General features: G+C 37.8%; 1 protein-coding gene across 1 annotated transcript in view; it reads right to left on the reverse strand.

Moving 5' to 3' along the window:
- LOC126457532 (tubulin-specific chaperone E) overlaps positions 1-25,241 on the reverse strand; it is a 66,777-nt gene that overhangs the window by 37,357 nt on the left and 4,179 nt on the right. The window contains exon 3 of the mRNA XM_050093887.1: positions 14,912-15,115. Within this exon, the coding sequence (XP_049949844.1) occupies positions 14,912-15,115 (204 nt within the window). The remainder of the gene's footprint in view (positions 1-14,911; positions 15,116-25,241) is intronic.

Here is a 25,241-nt window from a genome sequence, read left to right on the forward strand (position 1 = left end):
TTGGTGTGGAGGGGATGACAGCTTTCAAAATGCAGGTACTGTTGGTGGAGGAGAGTGTCATAGTCCAGGAAGTTGGCACACTGGGTTGAGCAGGACCAGGTAAAGTGGATGGGAGAGAAGGTGTTGAGGTTGTGAAGGAATGAGGATAGGGTGTCTTGGCACTTAGTCCAAATCACAAAGTTATCATCAATGAACATAAACCAGATTAGGGGTTTGGTATTTTGGGAGGCAAAGGTGATCTCTTCTAGATGGCCCATAATCAGGTTGGCATATGAGGGTGTCGTGCAGTTGCCCATGGCTGTGCCATGGATTTGTTTTTATACCTTCCCTTCAAAGGAGAAGTAGTTGTGAGTCAGAAAAAAGTTAGTAATGTGTTTGAGGAATGAGGTACTGGTTTTGGAGTCTGAAGGATGTTGGGAAAGACGGTGTTCGATAGTGGGAAGACCACTGGCACAAAGGATGTTGGTGTATATGGAAATGGCATCAATAGTGAAGAGTAGGGATTCAGGAGGTAAAGGGGTAAGGAATGTATGGTGAGGATTGTGGAGAGTTGGTGAAAGGAGTGGTTGATATCTTTGATGTGGGAGGCTAGATTATGGGCTATTGGTTAGAGGTGTTAGTCAATGAGGGGTGAGATTCTTTCAGTGGGGGTACAATAACCAGCTACAATGGGACATCCAGGATTGTTGGTATTGTGGATTTTGGGTATCATATAGAAAGTGGATGTGCAGGGTGTCATAGGGGTGAAGAGGGAAATGGATTCAAGGGAGAGGTTCTGGGCAAATGGTGGCGCTCTGGAAAAAATTTGACAGAAATCAGGCAAATAAGTTAAGCTACTCTGATGGTGAGAGGAAGTGGACAAGATTTTTGGAAAATTCTTGTTTCCAGATACCATGCAAGAAAGTAACAGCTCTTGTACGTAACCTGGCTGATTAAATTAAAGTATTGCTGTGTTACAAGAGAGGTACTACTCTGACAGCACCGAGTGAGGTCACGCAGTGGTTAGCACACTGGACTCATATTCAGGAGGATAACAGTTCAAATCTGTGTCCGGCCATCCTGATTTAGGTTTTCCATGATTTTCCTAAATTGCTTCAGGCAAATGCTGGTATAGTTCCTTTGAAAGGGCATGGCCAATTTCCTTCACCATTCTTCCCTAATCCAATGGGACCGATGACCTCGCTGTTTCGTCCCCTTCCCCAAACCAACCAATCGACTCTGACACAGGGATACTTTTAAACAATGAGAGACTTAAAACGAGAGGGCCCCCGAGGTGGGATCAATTTTTTGAAACCACCTGCATGGTTACGTAGGTTAGGGACCTAGGTATAAGATATCAGGTATCAAAGAACCATGATCTTGAAACCTATCAAAGAAGATGAACTGAGGAAAACTATACCATAACTGAAGTTCCAGAAATCAGCTGGTGAATTTATACTTTCTTCAATTCACACTTCCTTCAAACGGTCTAGTCCACCTGCTTACAGTAATATCAGCTGCCACAGAGGGTGCTGATACCTGGAACTACTTTCCTCTTCTGCAAAACTGATCACAGATGCAATACTATTCAGCCAATTGTGAACAAAAGCTGACACGCAGAAACACTTGGCCAGTTCACCAAGTGCAGTTACAGTTCACGCAGATCATTGGTTCACAGAGCTCCAGTTCCTGTCACAGTTCATACAGTACCAGTTCGATCCAACACATAACATCATTTGCCAGTGTTGTAGCCAGCTATTAACATGTGATCATCAGACAGTAAACACCAATTATCAAGTTATATTTCCATCTGTGTGCCGAAACAATGACTTTTAGTTACAGCAGCTCAGGCTGAATGTCTATACATTAAATAGTTTTCTTTCATGTTAGAACAGTATATAGAACTTTAGCTACAGAGTCATACACCATCCACCCCTCAAAGCTGAGTAAACGAGTGATTCCCACATTGGTCTATATCGATCCCCAGGAGTTGACTCCAACCTTCAAGTGGTCCATGTCAGCAGGGGAATAAAAAAGAAAGGAGTGCATTAAATTTATACCCAGTTAGGGAAGTCACAATTGAAATTCCGAATTCTTCTCACAGAACTGAAGCTTGGTCCTCTGTACATCACTGTTTGTCTCATCTGCTGAAAGAGACGGTGAAGTAACTTTTTTATTTTCACTCTCTTGCTCGCAACATCATTAATTATCTTTCTAGCTCCACTCAGTAAAGTACTACCAATTGTTCTCCAAGGAGTGAAAAGAGTATCCAGCACTGCCCATCATGGGCCAGGAAGAGCTTCTCACTCATCTGGAGCCATTTCAATTTCTGACACTACACAACACAGCACAACAACCACTTCACAATGGCCCCATACACAAGGTTCTGTGTTACAGCACTAAGTTTGGCAGTGGTTGCACACAAAACAAGTGTGAGGAAGTAATGTCACCATGTTTGGAAATGTTGGAGGAAAGTCATTTTTTATCAAATTTTATCTTTGTAGTTACTTCAGTTGTATAGAGACATGCCAGCCATGACTTGAGGTTGAGAGGATCAATTTTGATTGCTAATGTCGTATCATATTTATCTAAATAGCTTAATTCTTATCCATAGGTAACTCATACTAAAGATGTCAGACTCTAAAAGTAAATGTAGACATTAGTGTCGAGTATTTAAAGGTTGGTTTCATTCCTCACTGTCAGACAAATGATTACCTATGTGCCTTTTAACCAACAAAGTGTGAAGCAATGACACTACGAGAGCTTCCACGCTGGAGGATCATCTGAGGTGTCACCTTGACAAGAAAGGTAATGGTCTGAAATGCTTTCAAGTACTTAAAGAAAAGCTGCAAAAGAGCCCCACAGTGGACAGTACGTTAACTTCAATTTCAGAAAAAGATGGTGATGGTCTGCAAGTGCCTTACATCATCTTGCTACTTATCACTAAATCTGGAAAATTTACATACCATCGGGTAACAGATAATTTTGTCAGCCATTGAAGTTTTAACAACTGTTCTACCCAAACCTGCTTATGATGTACTCAAAAGACGTGTTAACGAAATGAATTTCAATACTCAAAACATCTTGCATAATTATTTGCAAAAGACATTCTCTCCACACAAATGGATGAGTCAACATTATCTTGTAATGAAGCATTATTACTGGCATATGTTCATTTTGTTATGGACTAAGAAATCCATAAATAACTGCTCTTCATGAGAACTGTGATAACAAACACAAAAGGTGAATAAATATTTAATGTTATGAAAGATTATTCTATGAAAAAAACAATCCCTTTATCAAATGTAATATCAGCAACAGCAGGTGAAGAATATGCCACGTGTGGGCACTATCATGGATTTATGAATCATTTAAAACAAAATGTACCTGGGGTGTTTGCAATACACAGTGTCATCCGTTGACAACAATCAGTTTCGAAAAATCTGAGCGGTAGTTTGCACCCGTCTCTTCCATTTGTCATTAAAACAGTAGACAAAATTTTAGATGACAAATTGAATTAAAAGTTATTTGCACAGTTACGAGAAGAAAATGACAAGAACTTTGATCGATTACTCCTTCACACTGAAGTACACTTCCTGTCAAAAGCCTTATTTTTGACAAGATTTTTCTCACAGTATCTGAAACTTTTTTTAGAGTTTTAGGATTCTAAAAATCCAACTTTAAAAGATAATTTAATCAATTTAATTGTGCAAAATTACAAACTTTAAGTTACTTTGCAGTTACTAGGTGGCAGTCTAAATTTCATAAAACATTAAATCGATCATTTTAGCTTTTCTGTAGGATTAGACTAATGAAGCAAAACAACGGACAGTGAAAAGTTTCTCAGTTTCCCAATTTGTCACAGACAATCTGCCAGGATGATGTCATTTCAACCTATATTCAACATTTAATTGTCCTTCATAGAAAATTTGAAGCCTAAGTTTGAGGATGTTTTGATTATGGAAATAGGACAGTGGATTATGTATCTATACAGTGGTACTGAAGAAACGGATGCCATATTACAAGAAGTAGTGACCAGAATAAGCACTAGTGATATACTTAACATACAGTTCTGGCTTCAGAGAGACATACCTGTTACTTACAATGTATTATGAACTACCACGAGAAAGTTTTTGATAACTTTCCCATCTTCATACCTTGTGTAAAAGGGTCGCAGTGCTTGCTGATATTTTTCTTCAGACCAGTCCGAGCCGCCAGAGATGATGGTCATTTGTGCATGAGGTGTGCTTGCTTGTGTGAATGAATGTGTGTGTGTGTGTGTGTGTGTGTGTGTGTGTGTGTGTGTGTGTTTCTTTTTCTGATGAAGGATTCGCCAAAAGTTTACCTGTATGTGTCTTTTCATTGCGCCTGTTTACAACTTAACATGTCATCTTTGTGGTAAGTAGCACTCTATCTTTTCCTTATATTGCTCATCTGTAGTTCAACCTATTAAAGTGAGTAGCACTGTATCAGATGACAAAAATACATTTGAAGTTGATGATGAAATTACTATGAAATCACTACACTTAGCTGCATACAGGCGTTGATATACGTCAACGGGGACAGTCAAAAATATGGGATCTCCTGCTTACATGACAGACGCTCTATCCGTCTGAGCCACTGAGAACACAGAGGATAGTGCAACAACTGCAGGGACTTATCTCTGGCACGCCTCCCGTGAGACCCACATTCCCAACTTATTGTCCCGCACTATATTCATTGTGCCCCTGCCTATATTAAAAACAAAGATTCCATGACTTACCAAACGGGAAAGCGCTGGTAGATAGACACAATAAAAAAACACAAACACACAAAATTTCAAGCTTTCGCAACCAACGGTTGCTTCGTCAGGAAAGAGGGAAGGAGAGGGAAAGACGAAAGGATGTGGGTTTTGAGGGAGAGGGTAAGGAGTCATTCCAATCCCGGGAGTGGAAAGACTTACCTTAGGGGTGTGTCTGATATGTGTGGATGGATATGTGTGTGTGTGTGTGTGTGTGTGTGTGTGTGTGTGTGTGTGTGTGTGTGTGTGTGTAACAGTGCCCGAACTCTTATGGGAATCGGCAAAAAGCCATGAGTAATGAGTATAATGGGCAGGGGCACTATGAATATAGTGTGAGACAGTAAGTTGGAAATGTAGGTCTCACGGGATGTGCACCGGAGATAAGTCCCAGGAGTCGCACTATCCTCTGTGTCCTCGGTGGCTCAGATGGATAGAATGGCCGCCATGTAAGCAGGAGATCCCGTGTTCGAGTCCCGGTCGGGGTACACATTTTCGACTGTCCTCATTGACGTATACCAACGCCTGTATGCAGCTAAGCTTAGTGATTTCATTTTAATTTCATTCTAAAAATGAACTGCATGGTCACCGATGGTACCTATTCTCTTGAATGTGTTCGAAAGAACAGATATCATCTTCATATATATGAAGTTGATGAATCTGCAAACATTTAATATACGAAAGGCAGGTCTGCCCAAACCTGAAAAAAAGTCAGTTGGTCTACAAGACAAAAAAGTTTGGGGATCTCTGGTCTAAATGTATCTTTTTTAAATAAAGGTTTATTACTTGTTTAATTTTGTGCTGCCCATATTATTTGTGTGTTGTAGTTGCACCACCCTGTGGTCACACCAGCAACTATTTATCTCTGATAGGATGCTTGCTTCCTGCTACCTTGGCTGTTGCCATCAGACTTACTTTTTTTTGTAAATGCAATAGCTGATAAGGGAGATGAAATTTTTCCAGAAAAACTAAAGGTATGCAGTTTTGTACCACCATACACAAAAGAGGGTAAGGATGACCCCAATAACTACACACCTGTCTCACTGATATTAGGTCTCTCAAAAATTCTGAAAATGTCTGTATGATATATTATCTGTTTCTCTGGCTACATTTAATGTTCCTGTACCATCACAGCATGGTTTCAGAAAGGGAAAATCTGCAGAATAAGCAATTGCCAGTCTGACAGTATGTTACAGAGTGCCTCTAGGAAAAATAAAATTTGTATCTGCAATGTCTCTGGATCCCTCCAAAGCATTTGACACTTCTCCATGAAATATTGAAAACTGGAAGACTATGGGAATTGAGGGCAACCAGGAAACTGGACACAATCATACGAGGGTTATTCCAAAAGTAAGGTCCGATTCGCCGTAACTATTGAAATTTGCCGCCAATGACAAAACACGCATGCGCGTCGACTCCCGGCAAGCCTTGCGCGTCAAACGCCGCCATTCGCTTTGTTACTGTTGCTGAGTGTAGTTCACAGTGTCACTTTACAATGTTTAAGACAATTGATCAGCCCGCCGATTGTGAAGTAAGGGCAGTGATACGGTTTTTGTCTGCAAGAAACAATTCAGCGGCGGAAATCCATCGGCAGATTACTGAAGTGTACGGTCCTAACATAATGAGCGACAGTAAAGTGCGCAAGTGGGTGCGAGCTTTTAATGAAGGACGGGATAATGTGCACAATGAACCACGGTGTGGCCGACCATCAGTGATTTCAGACGATTTGGTCAATGCGGTTGACAAAAAAATTCGTGAAGATCGCCGATTCACTATTACAGACGTAGACATGCATTTTCCGAATATGAGTAGAACAACTTTGTACAGAATTGTGTCTGAACATTTGAAGTTTCACAAATTGTGTGCCCGTTGGGTTCCCAGGCTGCTTACTGAGCCCCAACGAATGAAAAGAATGGCTTTTGCTCTTGATTTTTTGGAGCGATATCATAAGGAAGGTGACAGTCTTTTAGACAATGTTGTCACAGGGGATGAGACATGGGTTTCTCACATCACTCCAGAGTCTAAACGTCAGTCAATGCAATGGCGTCACACGTCATCGCCAGTCAAGGTCAAGGCAAAGCAGACAATCTCAACACGTAAGGTTATGGCGACTGTGTTCTGGGATAGATGTGGAGTATTGTTAGTCGACTTTATGGAGAGAGGAACAACGATTAATAAAGCCGCCTACTGCGCTACCCTGACTAAACTTCGACGTGCAATCCAGAATAAGCGACGTGGTCTTTTGTCGTCTGGAATCTTGTTGTTGCATGACAATGCCAGACCCCACACTGCAAATGAAACGCAAGCTCTGATCAAGAAATTTGGATGGGAACAGATGGACCATCCTCCTTACAGTCCGGACCTGGCGCCAAGTGATTTCCACCTGTTCCGTTACTTAAAGGAGTTTCTCGGCGGCAAGCGCTTCGACACAGATGATGAAGTGAAAGAAGCAGTTAAGGACTGGTTATCGTCACAGGCGGCCGATTTCTATAACATGGGCATTCAAAAGCTTGTTGAACGATGTGACAAATGTTTAAATAAGTATGGAAGTTATGTAGAAAAATAGATAAAGATGTAAGGAATGTAAATAAAACAATTGTTTTGAAAAAACATTTTAGTTTTGATTTTTTTTTTTACAACCGGACCTTACTTTTGGAATAACCCTCGTACATATGTAAAAGGAAACAATATGTATCAATATAAAACTCCTACTACTACTTACAAACCAAATCCACTAAATACAGAGTACCGTACAGTTTGATAATGGGAGCATTATAGTTTAATCTTTTCATAAATGGTACAGGTGTTGAAGAGAAAGAGAAGTAAATATGTACTTAACACTGACCAAAATGTGGAACAACTTGAGAGAAGTTGCAAAGTATGCATCACCATGGCTCATGGGGGGAGGGGGGGGGGGGGGGAACATTGTATGCAGTGTTCAGAAACAAATAAGAACTGAAAGAAGTAAGAGTCCACTAGATTCTTAGATACTACTGTAGATAATGAGCTGAAATGGAAACAGCATATTAATTCTGCCTGTAAGAAACTCATAATGCAGCAGCAGTTATAATATGCATAGAAAGAACTCCTGTGCACAAAATACCATGGATTTTTTGAACTGTTTCTGCAGTATGGATTGACAGTGTTGGGAAACACAAACATTCCAGAAACAAAACGGTCAGAATCATTCTAAGAAGGACTTCTGAAGTAAGCAGAAATTGCTTTAAAAAATCTATAGGCACCTTCACTTTTACGTCTTTGTACATATGTAAATTGATAATGTGCAGCACAAAAGATAGTTCAGAGTGGATTACAATACTAGTGTACATATCTGCAACACAGAAGAAGAACAATGTACAAAGCATATCCTACCAACTGACAATGCTTGATAATGAATCACACTGACTCAAGTATCAAATTACTAAGAAGTTTGCTTAAAAACCTGCATGACAGTTTACATGACACTAACTTTCCAAAGAAACTTAAAAGACTACCTGGTGGATAGGGAATTTTACAGTACTGAAGAGTACATATCAAATTAAATTTGTATGTTTCATTCTTTATAATCAATGATGATGTATAGTGAAATCAAAATGGCTGCCTCCTTAGGTAATAAGTAACGATAAATGGTTTTTGCTTTTGACATGTCCTATATTATGTGTGTATTTAATGTATACAATGTAAGCCTATAGGATCAAATAAAATTCATTTCAATTCAATCACACAGCAGTCATTCATCCTGCTAGGCCCCAATTTGTGAGTATCTGGCAAACAAGAATTTCTCAATATACATTTAGAGTCCTGAAAATAACACTGATTTTTCAAATGGCAGTGTACATTAGTGGATTAGACAGTTAGTTATTGTTGCATGTTCCATGAATCACTTTGGATGATTGATCGTAATGAAGTGGAACAAGTTTTATATTCACATCACACATTAATTTGTACACACGGTTGCATTCTGAAGACTTCTAAGTTTTTTTAAATTTTTTTATTACAAAACGAAAAAAAGATCTACAGACGTGAGTTAGTAATTCCTATTCACCAACTTTTACACAATACGGTAATAGAAATTCTTCCACGGAATAGAAGGAATTGTCAAGGATAAACTTTCTCAGTTTGTTTTCAAATTTTAATTCCGAAATACATTTTTTTCCAATTTGAATTCTCATCAATATGGACCCCTAACAATTCTGAAGTTTCCATCCTATTTATTATCTCCTCACCATGTGTTACACTTATCACTGGTGCAGTACCCCTTAATGTACAGAGCTGAATAAGTTGTGTCTTTTACAAACTGAGGACGAGACCCTTCACAGAAAACCAGTCAACGATACTTTTAAGAACTCTGTTTACAATTTCTTCTGTTGTTGTACATATGCTTGGATTGATTACAATACCAGTGTCATCTGCAAAAGAACTATTTCTACTTCTTGTACATCAGATGGAAGATCATTTACATACATGAGGAACAGTACTGGGCCTAAGATTCAACCTTGGCGAACCCTACGAGATTTCTCCCCAGTCAGAATTATGTCCCTGAATTATATTGCTTGAATTAATGAGTACAACTTTCTGCATTCTTTTGGTTCGATATGATATTATCCTTTGGGTGACTATACCATCAATCACATAAAACATCAATTTATCTGAGACAGGGGCGGGCAAACGTTGCACGCGACTCATGAGCACACAGCGCTGCAATTGTGCTGCTCATGTGCAATCGTCGAACGACGCAGTGGCGACAGCCAGGAGGTTGCGGCAGTGTAGTACCAGGCTAACCTGCGGACGTTGAAGGGAAGCGACCACTACGTAGTGAATGTTGTATTTAAAGAACCGGAAAATGCAGAGTGAATCAAGGAAACAGAGAAGTGGAGATCTGCTATCTTTTAAAAAGGAATGGGAGAATCATTTTTTTATTGTGCAAAAACGTGAAAATTCGAAATGTATAATATGTGACAGTATTCTCGCTGGTCAGCGGAAGTTTAATATTGAACGGCATTATAATAAATTTCAATACGTTCCCGTACTTAGTGTAATAAAACAGGAATTTCTCAAGCGATTTGGGGATATATCATACTTATCCCAAGGTTTTGAATAGTTCTCGAGACAATTTGCTGTTTCTGTATATGATATTCATCCTAGTTTGCAAATGGAATTAATAGATCTACACTCTACAGCATAATTCTCGTCTGAGAGACAAGTTCCTTTTCGCAAGATGCATAGTAGATTTTTATCACGACTTTCCACAGCAAGGGTTTCCTTGTCTCCATCGTGAAGCCACGAAGATAATGTCAATGTTTGGCTCGACATACATTTGTAAGAGATTTTTTTCTGTTACGAAAATTAATAAGTCTTGGTTAAGAGCAAACATCAGTAATGAAAATTTACGTAACTGTTTGCGTTTGTCTGTATGTAGGAATTTTGTTCCAGACATTAAACGTATTGTAAACGCCACCTTTGATAATTAAATAAAACATATCATAGGTAATAGGTACTCTTTCAAACCATGATTTCTTTGATGCACTCCTACTTACCTTATTCCCTCATTCAATAAAGCAGGCCAGGAAACAAAATGCATTACAGAGGAAGAGGTGGAGAGATGGTATGGTGGGGAGGGGAGAGAAGCGGGTGGCCAGCTTGCTCCTGTGTGCACGCAGAACACCTGTTAACTGCACACGTGCAGGATTCCTGCCTGCCTCTGATCTAAGAGAACACCGTCATTCTCAATTTCTCATATGCCTTAGAAGTGTCACAGAAAATACCAATCACCACTATTTTATTATTTAATGCTTGTAAAATCTGGAGAGTCAGCATTCTCAGTATAGGAGCCCTTCTCAAGCCCAAGCTGTGATTTGCTAAAGACACTATTGTTGCTAAGATGAGACACTGTTCTACAGTACATCATCATCTCAAAAATTTTGGAGATTGATGTCAGCAGTGAGTAAGTTGGTATGATGAAGTTTGCAGGTTCAAGTCCTGGTGGATGCTATCTATTCTTTTTTAATTTTTATCGAAAAGACTGATCATTAACCATATCCAGTAATGAGTTGAAATATATTTTTTTTTATTTCTAATTTTTGTCATATCATTTTAATCACCATGTAAGTCTTTTTAATTGCTCTCATTTTTCAATTCCTTTTGTTCTTTTTCCATTTGGCATCTTTGTCCATGTTATTTCAATTATTTTTATTTATTTGTCATAATATTTAATGTTAAAAAATACTGATTCAACAGTTAAAAAATTCTTTTTTGTATCATGATGTACATTTCTTTGAATCATAATTATCACACAAACAGTTACAAACTCTCCTTACATCATGCACAAAGAAATTCAGATAAAGATTTAAACAAAAGAGTGTTTTACAAATAAAACAAAATTCAAGCAAAATGAGTAATAGAAATAACAATTGCAATAATAGGGGCAAAAATATAAAATGATGAACAGGAAGACATTAAATCAAAGTAAATACACAAAAATAATCAAAATCACATGAACAAAAATTCCGAGTGAAAACTGAATCCAGGGAAAAATGAGAGGAAGTAAAGTTAATACAATGACTAAAATTATGCTTCAAAACACTACAAATAAAGAAATTATATTTACCCAATTAATCAAATAAAAATGTCATTTTGATAAAGATGTAAAAAGAAAGAAAAATACCTGGCAAGCTATCATACTCAAACCTACCACCTACAGTAAGTTAAACACTACACTATGGTGGTCTGGTGGTCTTATGAGAGAGAGATAGAGATAGAAGATAGATAGATAGAGAGAGAGAGAGAGAGAGAGAGAGAGAGAGAGAGAGAGAGAAGCAATAAGGAGCCTGACATCAAGTAGGAGGCAGGAGTACTGCAGGCCATTATTATTCACAAAACTGGCAGTAATGACTGTTTATAGTCACTGTGCCTCCTTCATGTTACTAAAGATCTACATCCCTTCAGTAGGAGGCACGAGATACACGACCACAACACCTGTCACAAAGTCATTATAAATGTACCAATCTATTGGCTGTCCAAAACAGGAGACTGCTTTCCAACAATTGCCCTGAGAATGTTTAGACTGCTACCAACAGAAGTGCATGTCCTGCCACAGGAGAGATTCAAAAACAAAGTTCCAAGAGGCTTAAAAGTGTGACCACTATCCTCCATCCAGAAATTTTTTTCTTTGAAGAAAGTGATTGGATTTACTGAACTTGCACTAAAATTGAAAATCTGTCAAAGAACTAAAATGCAAACAGCAGATGAAATGTGTTTTATTATAAAATACTTAATCTGTGGAAATTTGTTGCAATGTTAAATATTATTCGTATAGTAACATATCGGTTTGATGCAGTTCATCCAGCCAGTGAACGACACAGATTTGGTAATAAAAATGATGATAAACCACATAATGGTTTAACAAAGGTAGACACACCTCTGGTGATGTCTTCTTTTAACTAATACACATGGAGCTGAACTTGGATAATATCATGAAGTAGTAGCTATGTCTTCATTAGGTTATGACAGATGAGATGAGAAGAGAGGTATTTCATTCTGTTTGCATATTTCCACTATACACCTTCTCTTATAATTTTTATACCTACACTACTTCCCAAGCAATCTAACCTACCCTTGATGGCTTCAAACAAGTTGTAACACCAATATGTTATTTCTGCTGGTTTTCATTTGTTCACTTTACAAAGTAAAAAACCTAACTTTAGATTAAAATGCCTAAAGACACTCAACTATCTTTATTCCACTCAGTAACCAGTGACTTTAGGTTACAATTATTAACATTTTTAATCTTCATCACAGCTGAACTGTCTTTCCTACAAGCTATTTCAATTTTTTTTCTCTAACTGCAAATTTTTCTTCATGATGACACAAACCTTTCACAACTGCTCTGTAACTTGAACCTGCAAATTTCATCATACCAACTTACTCACTGCTGACATCAATCTCCAAAATTTTTGAGATGATGATGTACTGTAGAACAGTATCTCATCTTAGCAATCAATAGTGTCTTTAGCAAACTTCACATATCCATGCAAAACAAAATACTGATTGATATAAATGCCATTTACCAAAAATATTTTTAAAGTTTGTTTGACATGACTTTAGCCTCTGAGCCATTGAACATATCAAAGATCATCCAAAATAACATTATCTGCGTTATTTCATCAATCACTGGTACATAACTGGCAAAAATTGGCAATTACATCATTCATTTGAATGAAATTATGTTTATACTTAAGAAATTTCACATAAGACCAAATATCTTGACTTCAGAGATACCTACAAATAGCCTTGCTAAAAAGTTACAGATACATATCTACTTTTGTTGAATTCAGATCATTACAAGAGAGGGACCCTAAATAGTACACAGTTACTGTGAGGAAACTTCTAAAGAAACAGAGACTATGACACAATAGGTGTAAAACAAAGCTTAGGACAGCAGAGACAGAGAGATACTCAATGAAACACTTTTGGCTCTTCAAGAGAGCAATGTGTGAAGCCTTCAATAACTACTGTAGCACAATTTTTGTTAAGTGATCTTTCACAAAAGGCAAAGAAATTCTGGTCATATGTAAAGAATTTAGTGGCACCAAAGTTATTGTCCAGTCTCTAGTGAATAAAACAGGAACTGAAAATGAGGGTAGCAAAGCAAAAACTGAAAAGATCTATCGCAGATCCCTCTAATAAAAACCCATGTCCAGTTGATGGAAGAAAGCACAGGTAACGCCTGTCTACAAGAAGTGATCCATAAAACTACCGTCCAATATCACTGACACTGATTTGTTGTAGAACCTTAGCACATATTCTAGGCTCAAATATAATGAGGTATCTCGAACAAAATAACTTCCTCTATGCCTATCAGCATGGATCCTGGGAACATCGAGCACATGAAAGCGAACTCGCACTTTTCTCACATGACATCCTGAAAGCCATGAATCAAGGTGGTAATTAGGACACAGCATTTCTCCATTTCCTACACTTATTGTCAAACGCTCGATCATATGGAGTATCAACTTAAATTTGTGAATGGACTGGAGAGTTTTTGGTAAAGAGAACACAACATGTTATCTTGGATGGAGCGTTATCATCAAATGTAGAAGTGACTTCAGGTGCACCCCAGAGAAATGTGTTAGCACTCTTGCTGTTCACGTTGTATATTAATGATCTTGCAGACAATATTAATAGTGACATCAGACTTTCTGCAATTATCTATAATGAAGTACAGTCTGAAAGAAGCTGCATAAATATTCAGTCAGATCTTGATAAGATTTCAAAGTGGTGCTACGATTGGCAACTTGATTTAAATGTTCAGAAATGTAAAATTATGCACTAGACAAAATGAAAAAAATGTAGTATCCTGTGACTATAATATCAATGAATCACAGTTGGAATCAGCCAACTCAAAGAAATATCTGGGTGTAACACTTTGTAAGGATATGGAATGGAATGATCTTATGCTCAATTGTGAGTAAGGCAGATGGTGGACTTCGGTTTATTGGTAGAGTACAGGGGAAGTACAATCAGTCTACAATGGAGATTTCTTACAAATCACTTATGCGACTCATTCTAGAATATTGCTCTCAAGTGTGTGTGTGACTTGTACCAAATAGGACTGACAGGGGATATTGAACATGTACAGAGAAAGGCAGCACGAATGGTCACAAGTCTGTCTGACCACAGGAGAGTGTTACAGTGATATGGAAAAAACTGAACTGGCATACTCTTGAAGACAGACATAAACTATCCCATAAAAGTCTACTAACAAAGTTTCAAGAACTGGCATCAAATGATGACTCTAGGAATATACTACAAACCCCTACATATTGTTCTCTTAGCAATTGTGAGGACAATATTAGAATAATTATAGTAAGCATAGAGGCATTCAATCAATCATTCATCCTGCACTCCATATGTGGATGGAACAGGAACCCTAATAACTGGTATAACAGGATGTACCCTGCCATGCGCTTTGTAGTGGTTTTCAGTGTATGGATGTAGACGTAGATCAAAAAGTCACCACAAGTCAGAATTACATGAACTGTTTTATAATGACAATTAGTGAAACTGTACTTCAATGTAACTAATTAGTTTCAGAAAGTCACAAGAACAATTGAGAACAACAGTCAGACAATACTAAAACCATTCTATTGCTCTTACCTCTGTTGTCTATTAACCTTGTCAAACCCCACTACTTCCAGAAATCTAGCATTGATTTCCTTTTGTAAGAGTTCCAATCCTTTCCTGTCAATTCCAGCAGTTTCATCTCCTTTCACTTCTCCGTACCGTTCCCTGATTGCTTCAGGGCAACTGACTCCAAAGTTAGCTTTGGCTGGGCGAATGAAGGATCCTGACTGAGGAAACCTTTTTTTAAAAGAAAGTATTTCTATTACTGGCTTGTTGTACAACAGTTCAGAAAATTATTTTTGTAAACACAGGTGAGAATGACAAATACAATTAATGATTAGAGACATCATACTGTGGCACATATGTCCAATCATTAAATTATTAATACACAAATACAACATTCTGCATTTAAATATACCCACAATATTATGCTTGACTAGATAATACCTACTCAACAATCCCACAGCAATAACAATTAACATGCAAGTTGTGGGTTGTTAGCAATCCACACCACTTCTCTCAGCATTCTCTAAAGTATTTGAGAGATTAATGACAACAAATCACCAAGAATACTAACTACTGAATAGTAATCAACACGGCTTTCGAACAGGTAGAAGTACAGCACCACAGTAGAGCCTAAAAAACAACAATATTGTTGAGGGAGATATTTCGGGGCTTTCTAAACCTTTCAGTAGCATTAATCATGAAATTCTTTTAGGTAAGCTGGAAACAATGGAGACAGAAAACAAGTGGTTGCAAAAATATATGCAAAACAGACCAAAGATTGTGCAACTCACGTCAACTCACAAAATCAGGTCAGCAACTGATGTAAAAAAAATTTCAATAGGAGTACTACATAATAGTGTGTTAGGCTCCCTTCCATTCCCTCTTTGTATAATTAACATACAGGTCTCAGAGATTACAGCTAACATCATGTTTGCAGATGAAATTAGTGTAATAGTGAGTGATGTTAAGGAATCTCTATCTACAAGAATCGAACAAGCCTCAAGTCGCCGCATTCATGGTTCAATGCCAACTGTCTGATGCATAATGTGAAAAAAAAAACTACATTCAATTTGGAAAAATGAATCAAAACCAAGATTTCCAAGTGTTACTGGGCACAAATGAGTTAAAAAGGGTACAACTTAAAGAGATGTATGTCGATTAAGACTAAAATTGGAAAGACCATTGTGACATAATTTCATAGTCAACTACTGATTATTTAGCAAGGTTGATCACAAACACCAGCAACAAACTCTCTGACCAAAACCTATATTGATAACATGTAATTTCAATAATTTTATACGTAAGATGTGTTGATATTAGGAATGAAATTGTATTTCAAATGCAGCTTTGCGGGCAGAGCTGTGTGGCAAAGTTAACTTTCTAGCAACTGAAGTGCAAAAATCTGAGGACAGGATAGCTGCGGTAAAAATCTCTTTAAACGATGACACTAGTGCTGTAAGAAAGAAGTACTTGAAAAGTGCAACAGTGAACAGAAATTCAAAGGAGTTCATGATCCCCTTGAATCAAAAGACCACAAATTTAAATCAAAACTTGCAACAGCTGAGTCAAATTTAGAGACACACAATTTCGGTCGGTGACAGTATTCAAGCCCAAATGGTTAATGTACTTAATAAAGTTGAGGCCATAAGTAATTTTGTAGTACAAAGTATAACTAATTTAAAAAGAATAGAAACTGAAACCAACCAAACCTAGAAAACATTGATGTTAGAGTAAAGAATCTGCAGTAAGTTTGTTTTGCAATTCACAATAATGTTATATGGGGCAATGTGAAAGTGAAATGTTTCAGGGAAAGAAAAATATTATGCTCTAGATTTTACTCAATGTTGCAGCAATAATTTTGTACCTTACATGACAGACACCCAAGACTTTTAGAGGGAGATGTGGTAAAACAGACTAACTAAAGAAAATTTAAAAAATTAAGTTATCAGTACTTTGAAAGAAGTTTTCTTTACTATTTCTGGTCTGATTAAAATCCAGAATGAGATCTTGAATGGATTAACCTATTGGGAAGAAAAAGGTAGCAAGAAGGAATTGTGCAAAAATTGGTTAAAGAAACCTGTCGCTTTAAGTCTTAACTAAAACTGCCACTCTGAGAAGGTGAGTTCCCAAGAGCTTTCAGTGGGGCCGAATGCATCTGCTAATTCAATGGAACACTTTTTGACTATCTCCAAAAGTTGGATGGGACCTTGAACTGCAGTTAACCAACATCTGGGCAGTTCGCATCCAAATAGGAATTTCACATACGAAGAGAAGGTAATGGATTTGGGAGGGAGGGAGGCATCAAAATAGATAACAATTCAGTAGAAGCTGAAAAGAAATGATTTAAATGAAAACTCTATAACAGGTAACATACTTAAGGTTACCTGCGACTATAATGGTTGCAAATTCATCGACCTCCGTTATTGGGTGGAGAACTGTAGGGCCCCCCTAGACAGGTCAGGCGTGCACTACACACCGGAAGCAGCTACTAGGGTAGCAGAGTACGTGTGGCGTGCACACGGGGGTTTTTTAGGTTAGAGGGACCCCCCCTTGGGCGCGAAACGATAAAATACCTGACGGCTTACCAGAGAGGACATTATCATCGTTGATAAAGAACGTCCGTCCTCAGAGACCAAAAACAGGAAAAGTTAACGTAATATTGGTAAACTGCAGGAGTATCCAGGGCAAGGTTCCTGAATTAGTATCTCTTATTGAAGGAAATAGTGCGCATATAGTATTAGGAACGGAAAGTTGGTTAAAACCGGAAGTGAACAGTAACGAAATCCTAGACACAGAATGGAATATATACCGCAAGGATAGGATAAACGCCAATGGTGGAGGAGTATTTATAGCAGTAAAGAATTCAATAATATCCAGTGAAGTTATTAGCGAATGCGAATGTGAAATAATCTGGCTAAAGTTAAGTATCAAAGGTGGGTCAGATATGATAGTCGGATGCTTCTATAGACCACCTGCATCAGCAACCGTAGTAGTTGAGCGCCTCAGAGAGAACCTGCAGAACGTCGTGAAGAAGTTTCGTGATCATACTATTGTAATAGGGGGAGACTTCAATCTACCAGGTATAGAATGGGATAGTCACACAATCAGAACTGGAGCCAGGGACAGAGACTCTTGTGACATTATCCTGACTGCCTTGTCCGAGAATTACTTCGAGCAGATAGTTAGAGAACCAACTCGTGAAGCTAACGTTTTAGACCTCATAGCAACAAATAGACCGGAACTTTTCGACTCCGTGAATGTAGAAGAGGGTATCAGTGATCATAAGTCAGTGGTTGCATCAATGACTACAAGTGTAATAAGAAATGCCAAGAAAGGAAGGAAAATATATTTGCTTAACAAGAGTGATAGGGCACAAATCGCAGAATATCTGAGTGACCACCATCAAACGTTCATTTCTGAGGAAGAGGATGTGGAACAAAAATGGAAAAAATTCAGAAACATCGTCCAGTACGACTTAGATAAGTTCGTACCGACTAAGGTCCAAAGCGAGGGGAAAGATCCACCGTGGTATAACAATCATGTACGAAAGGTACTACGGAAACAAAGAAAGCTTCATCATAGGTTTAAGAGTAGTCGAATCATAGCTGATAAGGAAAAGCTGAACGAAGCGAAAAAGAGCGTAAAGAGAGCAATGAGAGAAGCATTCAACGAATTCGAACATAAAACATTGGCAAACAATCTAAACAAGAACCCTAAAAAGTTTTGGTCATATGTAAAATCGGTAAGCGGATCTAAATCCCCTATTCAGTCACTCGTTGACCACGATGGCACCGAAACAGAGGACGACCGAAGAAAGGCAGAAATACTGAATTCAGTGTTCCGAAACTGTTTCACTGCGGAAAATCGTAACACGGTCCCTGACTTCAGCCGTCGCACGGACGCCAAAATGGAAAATATTGAAATAAACGATATCGGAATTGAAAAACAACTGCTATCACTTAGTAGCGGAAAAGCATCTGGACCAGACGAGATACCCTTAAGATTCTACAGTGATTATGCTAAAGAACTTGCCCCCTTTCTATCAGCAATTTATCGTAGATCGCTGGAAGAACGTAAAGTACCTAGCGACTGGAAGAAAGCGCAGGTCGTTCCCATTTTCAAGAAGGGTCATAAATCAGATGCGAATAATTATAGGCCTATTTCGCTTACGTCAATCTGTTGTAGAATAATGGAACATGTTTTGTGTTCTCGTATTATGACGTTCTTAGATAATACAAATCTCCTTCATCATAACCAACATGGATTCCGCAAACAGAGATCATGTGAAACTCAGCTCGCCCTATTTGCCCAAGAAATTCATAGTGCCGTAGACACTGGCGAGCAGATTGATGCCGTATTCCTGGACTTCAGGAAGGCATTTGATACGGTTCCGCACTTACGTTTAGTGAAAAAAATACGAGCTTACGGAATATCGGACCAGGTTTGTGATTGGATTCAGGATTTCCTAGAAGAAAGAACACAACATGTCATTCTTAACGGTTCAAAATCTGCAGATGTAGAGGTAATTTCGGGAGTACCGCAGGGAAGCGTGATAGGACCTTTATTGTTTACAATATACATAAATGACTTAGTTGACAACATCGGTAGCTCCGTGAGGCTATTTGCAGATGACACGGTTGTCTACAAGAAAGTAGCAACATCAGAAGACTCGTACGTACTCCAGGAGGACCTGCAAAGGATTAATGCATGGTGCGACAGCTGGCAGCTTTCCCTAAACGTAGATAAATGTAATATAATGCGCATACATAGGGGCAGAAATCCATTCCAGTACGATTATGCCATAGGTGGTAAATCATTGGAAGCGGTAACGACCGTAAAATACTTAGGAGTTACTATCCGGAGCGATCTGAAGTGGAATGATCACATAAAACAAATAGTGGGAAAAGCAGGCGCCAGGTTGAGATTCATAGGAAGAATTCTAAGAAAATGTGACTCATCGACGAAAGAAGTAGCTTACAAAACGCTTGTTCGTCCGATTCTTGAGTATTGCTCATCAGTATGGGACCCTTACCAGGTTGGATTAATAGAAGAGATAGACATGATCCAGCGAAAAGCAGCGCGATTCGTCATGGGGACATTTAGTCAGCGCGAGAGCGTTACGGAGATGCTGAACAAGCTCCAGTGGCGGACACTTCAAGAAAGGCGTTACGCAATACGGAGAGGTTTATTATCGAAATTACGAGAGAGCACATTCCGGGAAGAGATGGGCAACATATTACTACCGCCCACATATATCTCGCGTAATGATCACAACGAAAAGATCCGAGAAATTAGAGCAAATACGGAGACTTACAAGCAGTCGTTCTTCCCACGCACAATTCGTGAATGGAACAGGGAAGGGGGGATCAGATAGTGGTACAATAAGTACCCTCCGCCACACACCGTAAGGTGGCTCGCGGAGTATAGATGTAGATGATGTAGATGTAAATATGAGTCTTTGGTTAGGTAAGCGTATTTTGGTAACTGTTCTGTTATTACTTTTGCAAGTATTATTGTAATTTTATGTCTTTTTGTTATCTGTATGTGTATATATTACTGAAAGTGTAATTTAAGTACATGTACTGTTGCTGAGTGTCATTTTTTTCTAATAAAATATCTCTATTGAAACATATCTTTAATTTTGCTCTATACCTCAGTCATTCAGTTCAGTGGCAGAATCTTATATGCTGATGTTAATATTAGCTCACTGCCTCCCATGATTGTAAGACATGCATTCAATTTTTGTAGGTTACTATGTGAAAGCCACTGCATGGTCAACCTGCAATCCATTGAAGAGAAGTAAGATGTGGCAGTTATAGGACACAGGCTAAGACCATGAGATGTGAAACACATGTATGGACACACTGCATACCACTGAAGATGATTGAAATGATGTAGCTACAGGGACACTTGCTAAGACCAAGTGATGTGAAAATCCACTGCATGAACTGATTATACATCATGGGAGTCGATACAGTAAAAACATTTTTTTATAATTTTTCTCAATTAAATACATTTCTTTTAGTTATAGTGAAAAAAATTTGTGTGTGTTATATCAGTGTATCTTCCTCAAATTATTGTGAGTTCTTATACTTAAGTGATATATCATGTTTCATACAATAGGCCCTAAACTTGAATATAATGCTGACAGTAATGTGTATTTGTATTTCACTTCCCATGTTTTTGCAAAGTGTTACTTAAGTAACTTACTTATGGAAACATGGACACACGTCTAGTTTAGAGTCTGTATACTTTATTTAAACAATATAAAATCCAGGATGGAATGTTACAATTTTATGAAAAGGAAAGTTGCTACTCACCATATAGCAGAGATTCCGAGTTGCATATAGGCACAACAGAAAGACTGTCACAAAGCTTTCGGCCAGGAGGCCTTCATCAAAAATAGACAACAGAGAACACACACACACACACACACACACACACACACACACACACACACACACACACACACGATTGCAGTCTCAAACTACTGAAACTGCACTGCAAGCAGCAGCACCAGTGCATGATGGGAGTGGTAACTGGGTGGGGGTAAGGAGGAGGATGGGGTGGGGAAAGAGAGAGGGATAGCAGGGTGCCGGAGGCTGACAGTGCAGTGCTGCTCGGGAACGCACAGGGATAAAGTGGATAGAGATCAGGGCAGCTAATAGAGAGTAGGGCAGCTATGTGCAGTTGGGAGGTTAGACTGTGGGCTAGATATGGTGACTGCAGACCAACTGCAATTGTCACCGTTATAATAATAATACCTGGTTTTTTTTCCCCATGGTTTTCCCAAATTGTTAAGATGGATGCTCAGATGGTTCTATTGATAAGACCTTGGCCGACTTCCTAACCTAACATCGCCTAATTCTATACAATTTTATATAATATGTTTGATACATCCTAAACTGTTGTGCCAAATGGGCAAATGACATACTCCTAGACAAACAAATAAATAATAAAATATAATAAATTGGTGATCATTCACCATTCATCTTGATGTGAATTTGCCAGTATAAACCTTCATGACTATATAAATAAATGAATACAGGCAGCAAAACCAAAATCAACATGTAATGAAAATTTTGGCTTAATCGCAGTCTGGGATGTTCAAAGTCAACCGTTAATAGCTCCAGAATAATTAGTCAATACCAAAGCTGGAATAAAAGAATGGAAAATCCAGGATGGAATGTTTCTAATGTCTTGGCTTTTTTTGGTCGCTTGCTCTTGTCTTAACCTACAAACAAAAAGGAAATGTAATCAAAATGTAAACGAATACTTATTTCCTATCACTGAAAAGCTGGCTAAATATATGTCAAGCAAAATGGGCTCTTGGCAAGGATCTACTGCATAATGGTTGTTACTGACTCCTGAATGGTATGTTATGTGTAATTTGTGACAGTACTGTGTGAAAGACTGTAATCATGTTCGGCAAGGTAGTTTGTGTGTATACTGTTATGAATGTTTTTCAAAAAGAAAGTGAGAGAATGCTGATACTTACTTTTGAATAGCAGTATGAGATTACAGAAAAGAAGATCTTATCCACAGAATGGATTATAATCTCACGCCCTTCCTCAAAGGAGACACGATATTTAATTCAGGACACAGATGCACCATGGGTAATCAGGAATTTTGAACTATTTGTACACAACCACCTTTTTTCCCCTTTCTGGACAAATTCTGGTAATGACATTTTCTTTTTCCCAACACCAAGATTCATATCGGCACTTCATGTTAGAGTTAGAATGCACTAATATGTATAAAATTCTCAGCTACAGAGGCAGCAAACAGCAACCAGTAGCCAGAGAAGGTGCAGAATAGTATTAGAGGACAGGGAAGCATGATCTTAACAAATTATATGATAAATTTACTACTTGAGAAAATTCAATATCCTTTGCTTTCAACATTTACAATGAATTGAGTATGATAATGTCCCCACTTGACATCTAGGTTGTTGTGACAGTCTGAGCTGTAGCATAGCTCAAGTTGTAAGTTTGGTTGGAATGTGACAATTAGGTAGCAAGTTGACAAAGTCAACGAATGTGAATACAAAATGTAGGTTCTGGTAACAGATTAATTTAAAATGCAGTAGGAGGAGGAGATGGGGGTTACATGAAATCTGAGCTACTGGTATTTAAACTTGTGTTTGGGTTTTAGGTATCAAAGGCTTTGTATGTGGTATACAGGGCAACTGAAATGCGCAGTACCACATTTTGGAGTTGCATGTGTTGGGTTTTTGGTATCAAAGGCTTCATTTAAGCTATATAGGCCAAGGGAAATTTGTGATACTGCATTTCTGAGTTGGGTGTGTTGGTTTCTTGGTACTGAGGGTTCTGTTTGAGCTATATAGCTCTAGTGAAAAGTACGATTCCTGTAGTTTTCATGTTTGTAAAATATGTCGTATTTTGAGAAATTTTGGTGTAGAGTTTTGTGGATAATATTTGTTTTGGCACTGTGCTGTTTTTCGTATAGATTTATATTTAGATTGCCCCAACCCTAAACCCCAACTTCCTGACATTGTCACATCAGTTTCATTTTGGGCTACTGTTAGAGTGAAATATTTTCATGTTGTTTTTATTTTTGTACACATTTCTCTGTAGATACATTACGGTTGATGACGTCATGGGTCACAGCAGACAGGTGGAATCTGACACTTCCATAATGCCTAAAACTATGTTGAAGTTTCTTTAAAAAGCATGTGAAAAGATATATTGTAAATTTGGTTAGAGAAACAACTGACAAAGGAAATTATGAATATAACAAAGTAAATTATCTTATACTGGGTAGAAACCACATTTAGGCTCAATCCATACCAAGTGGTCCAGCACTGGTTGCTTGACCATCTCAGAAAAATATTATATTTGCTGGGTGAATTCCCCAATGTTTAGTAGTCACAAAAATATTTTAAAAAAATTGTTTATTATTTTGAAATGGCAGCCATATTTGTAAGCATCTACATTTTTTACAATTATTCAGTAGTGGATTGTCCTAAGCCTTTCAGATAAAATGCATTTAGTTCAGCACACTCTGGGCTACAAATTAACACTATTATCACTTAGCTGAATGTATTCTTTAATATATTTTTATCAGTTCAAACTTATCAGCCACAAATTAAGAAAACTCAATGTTTTAACAGTAGTTTTCCAAAGAAAGATTAATTGCTCAGCTTTAATATTTTTCTGCTATTACACTGTATAGTATAGTTACTTTTTATATAGTATCAATGGCAAGCAGCTGACACTTAAAAAAATACACTATTCAAAAAAAGGGGACTTTTTTCCATTTTGTGGCCTGCAATATCTTTGTTGGGGGACCAGATAAAAATCTGAAACTTTCACAGTTAATAGACCTTTATGACATCAACCTCAGTATAAATTGCAACTTTGAGATTCAATTGTAAGTTATGGGGAAAAAATTACAAACACGAGTCAAAAACTCATTTTATAACATCTGCAATATCTGGTAGGCTAATCAAATAAAGTATACCAACTGCTTAATGTAACACACCACATTACACTAGATATTGATTATTTGTCAAAACAATGCTGTGGTAATTGTTTCAGCAGGCTAACAATTGCATCTGCAAGCCTATACAAGTCTGATTGTTGTCTTCCCCCTTACACCAACAATTGTCGACTCTCACTTATTTAGCAAGAAGTTCTTGAAGTGTGCAGCTGAAAATGGTGTCTCAATGTTCTGTTGGTGTTATTATTAATGAAGCATGTCATAAAAGCATGTACTTTAATTGAAGATTACAGTGAAGAAGAAAAGTGTTGTTTTACTTACAAGTCGGCCCAGAGGTCAAACCAACAAGCAAGTACCATGAAATACTTAAAATAATTTCATCACCTTTTTAGTCAGTCTTGCATGGACCCTTTTGAGAAACAAAAGAAACCTATAACAAAAGGTCTGCGAGAAATAACATTTGATCATTATTCTAAAAATAAAAGCCCTTTTGTCAATCCCATACCAGGAAAAACATTGTGTCCAACATGTTATTCTAAGATATTTGTAATTCACACGAGAAAGGATAGTGAAACCTCAGATACACAATTTTGTGATTTATCAGCAACCATTAAAAAAGTAGATATAGCTTGTGAAAGCCTGGGTATATCGCCTGCTAGTAAAGTCAGAAAACTAAGTCAATATAAAAGACCAAGTGCCTTGTATACAAAAACTGAGAAAGTGGCAGCTACAGTTTGTACTAAAACAGATGGAAGTTCTAAAACTTCACCAACCGGATATGATGATTTGACAGAAAAACTAGATGCTGTACTTCAAACAAAGAGGATAAAATTAAGATTATCAGTTTACTGCCAAATTATTGGAGTCGAGCAAAAGTTAGTGATGAATTTAATGT

The sequence above is a fragment of the Schistocerca serialis genome, chromosome 2 (assembly GCF_023864345.2).
Source record: "Schistocerca serialis cubense isolate TAMUIC-IGC-003099 chromosome 2, iqSchSeri2.2, whole genome shotgun sequence".
Lineage (NCBI taxonomy): Eukaryota > Metazoa > Arthropoda > Insecta > Orthoptera > Acrididae > Schistocerca > Schistocerca serialis.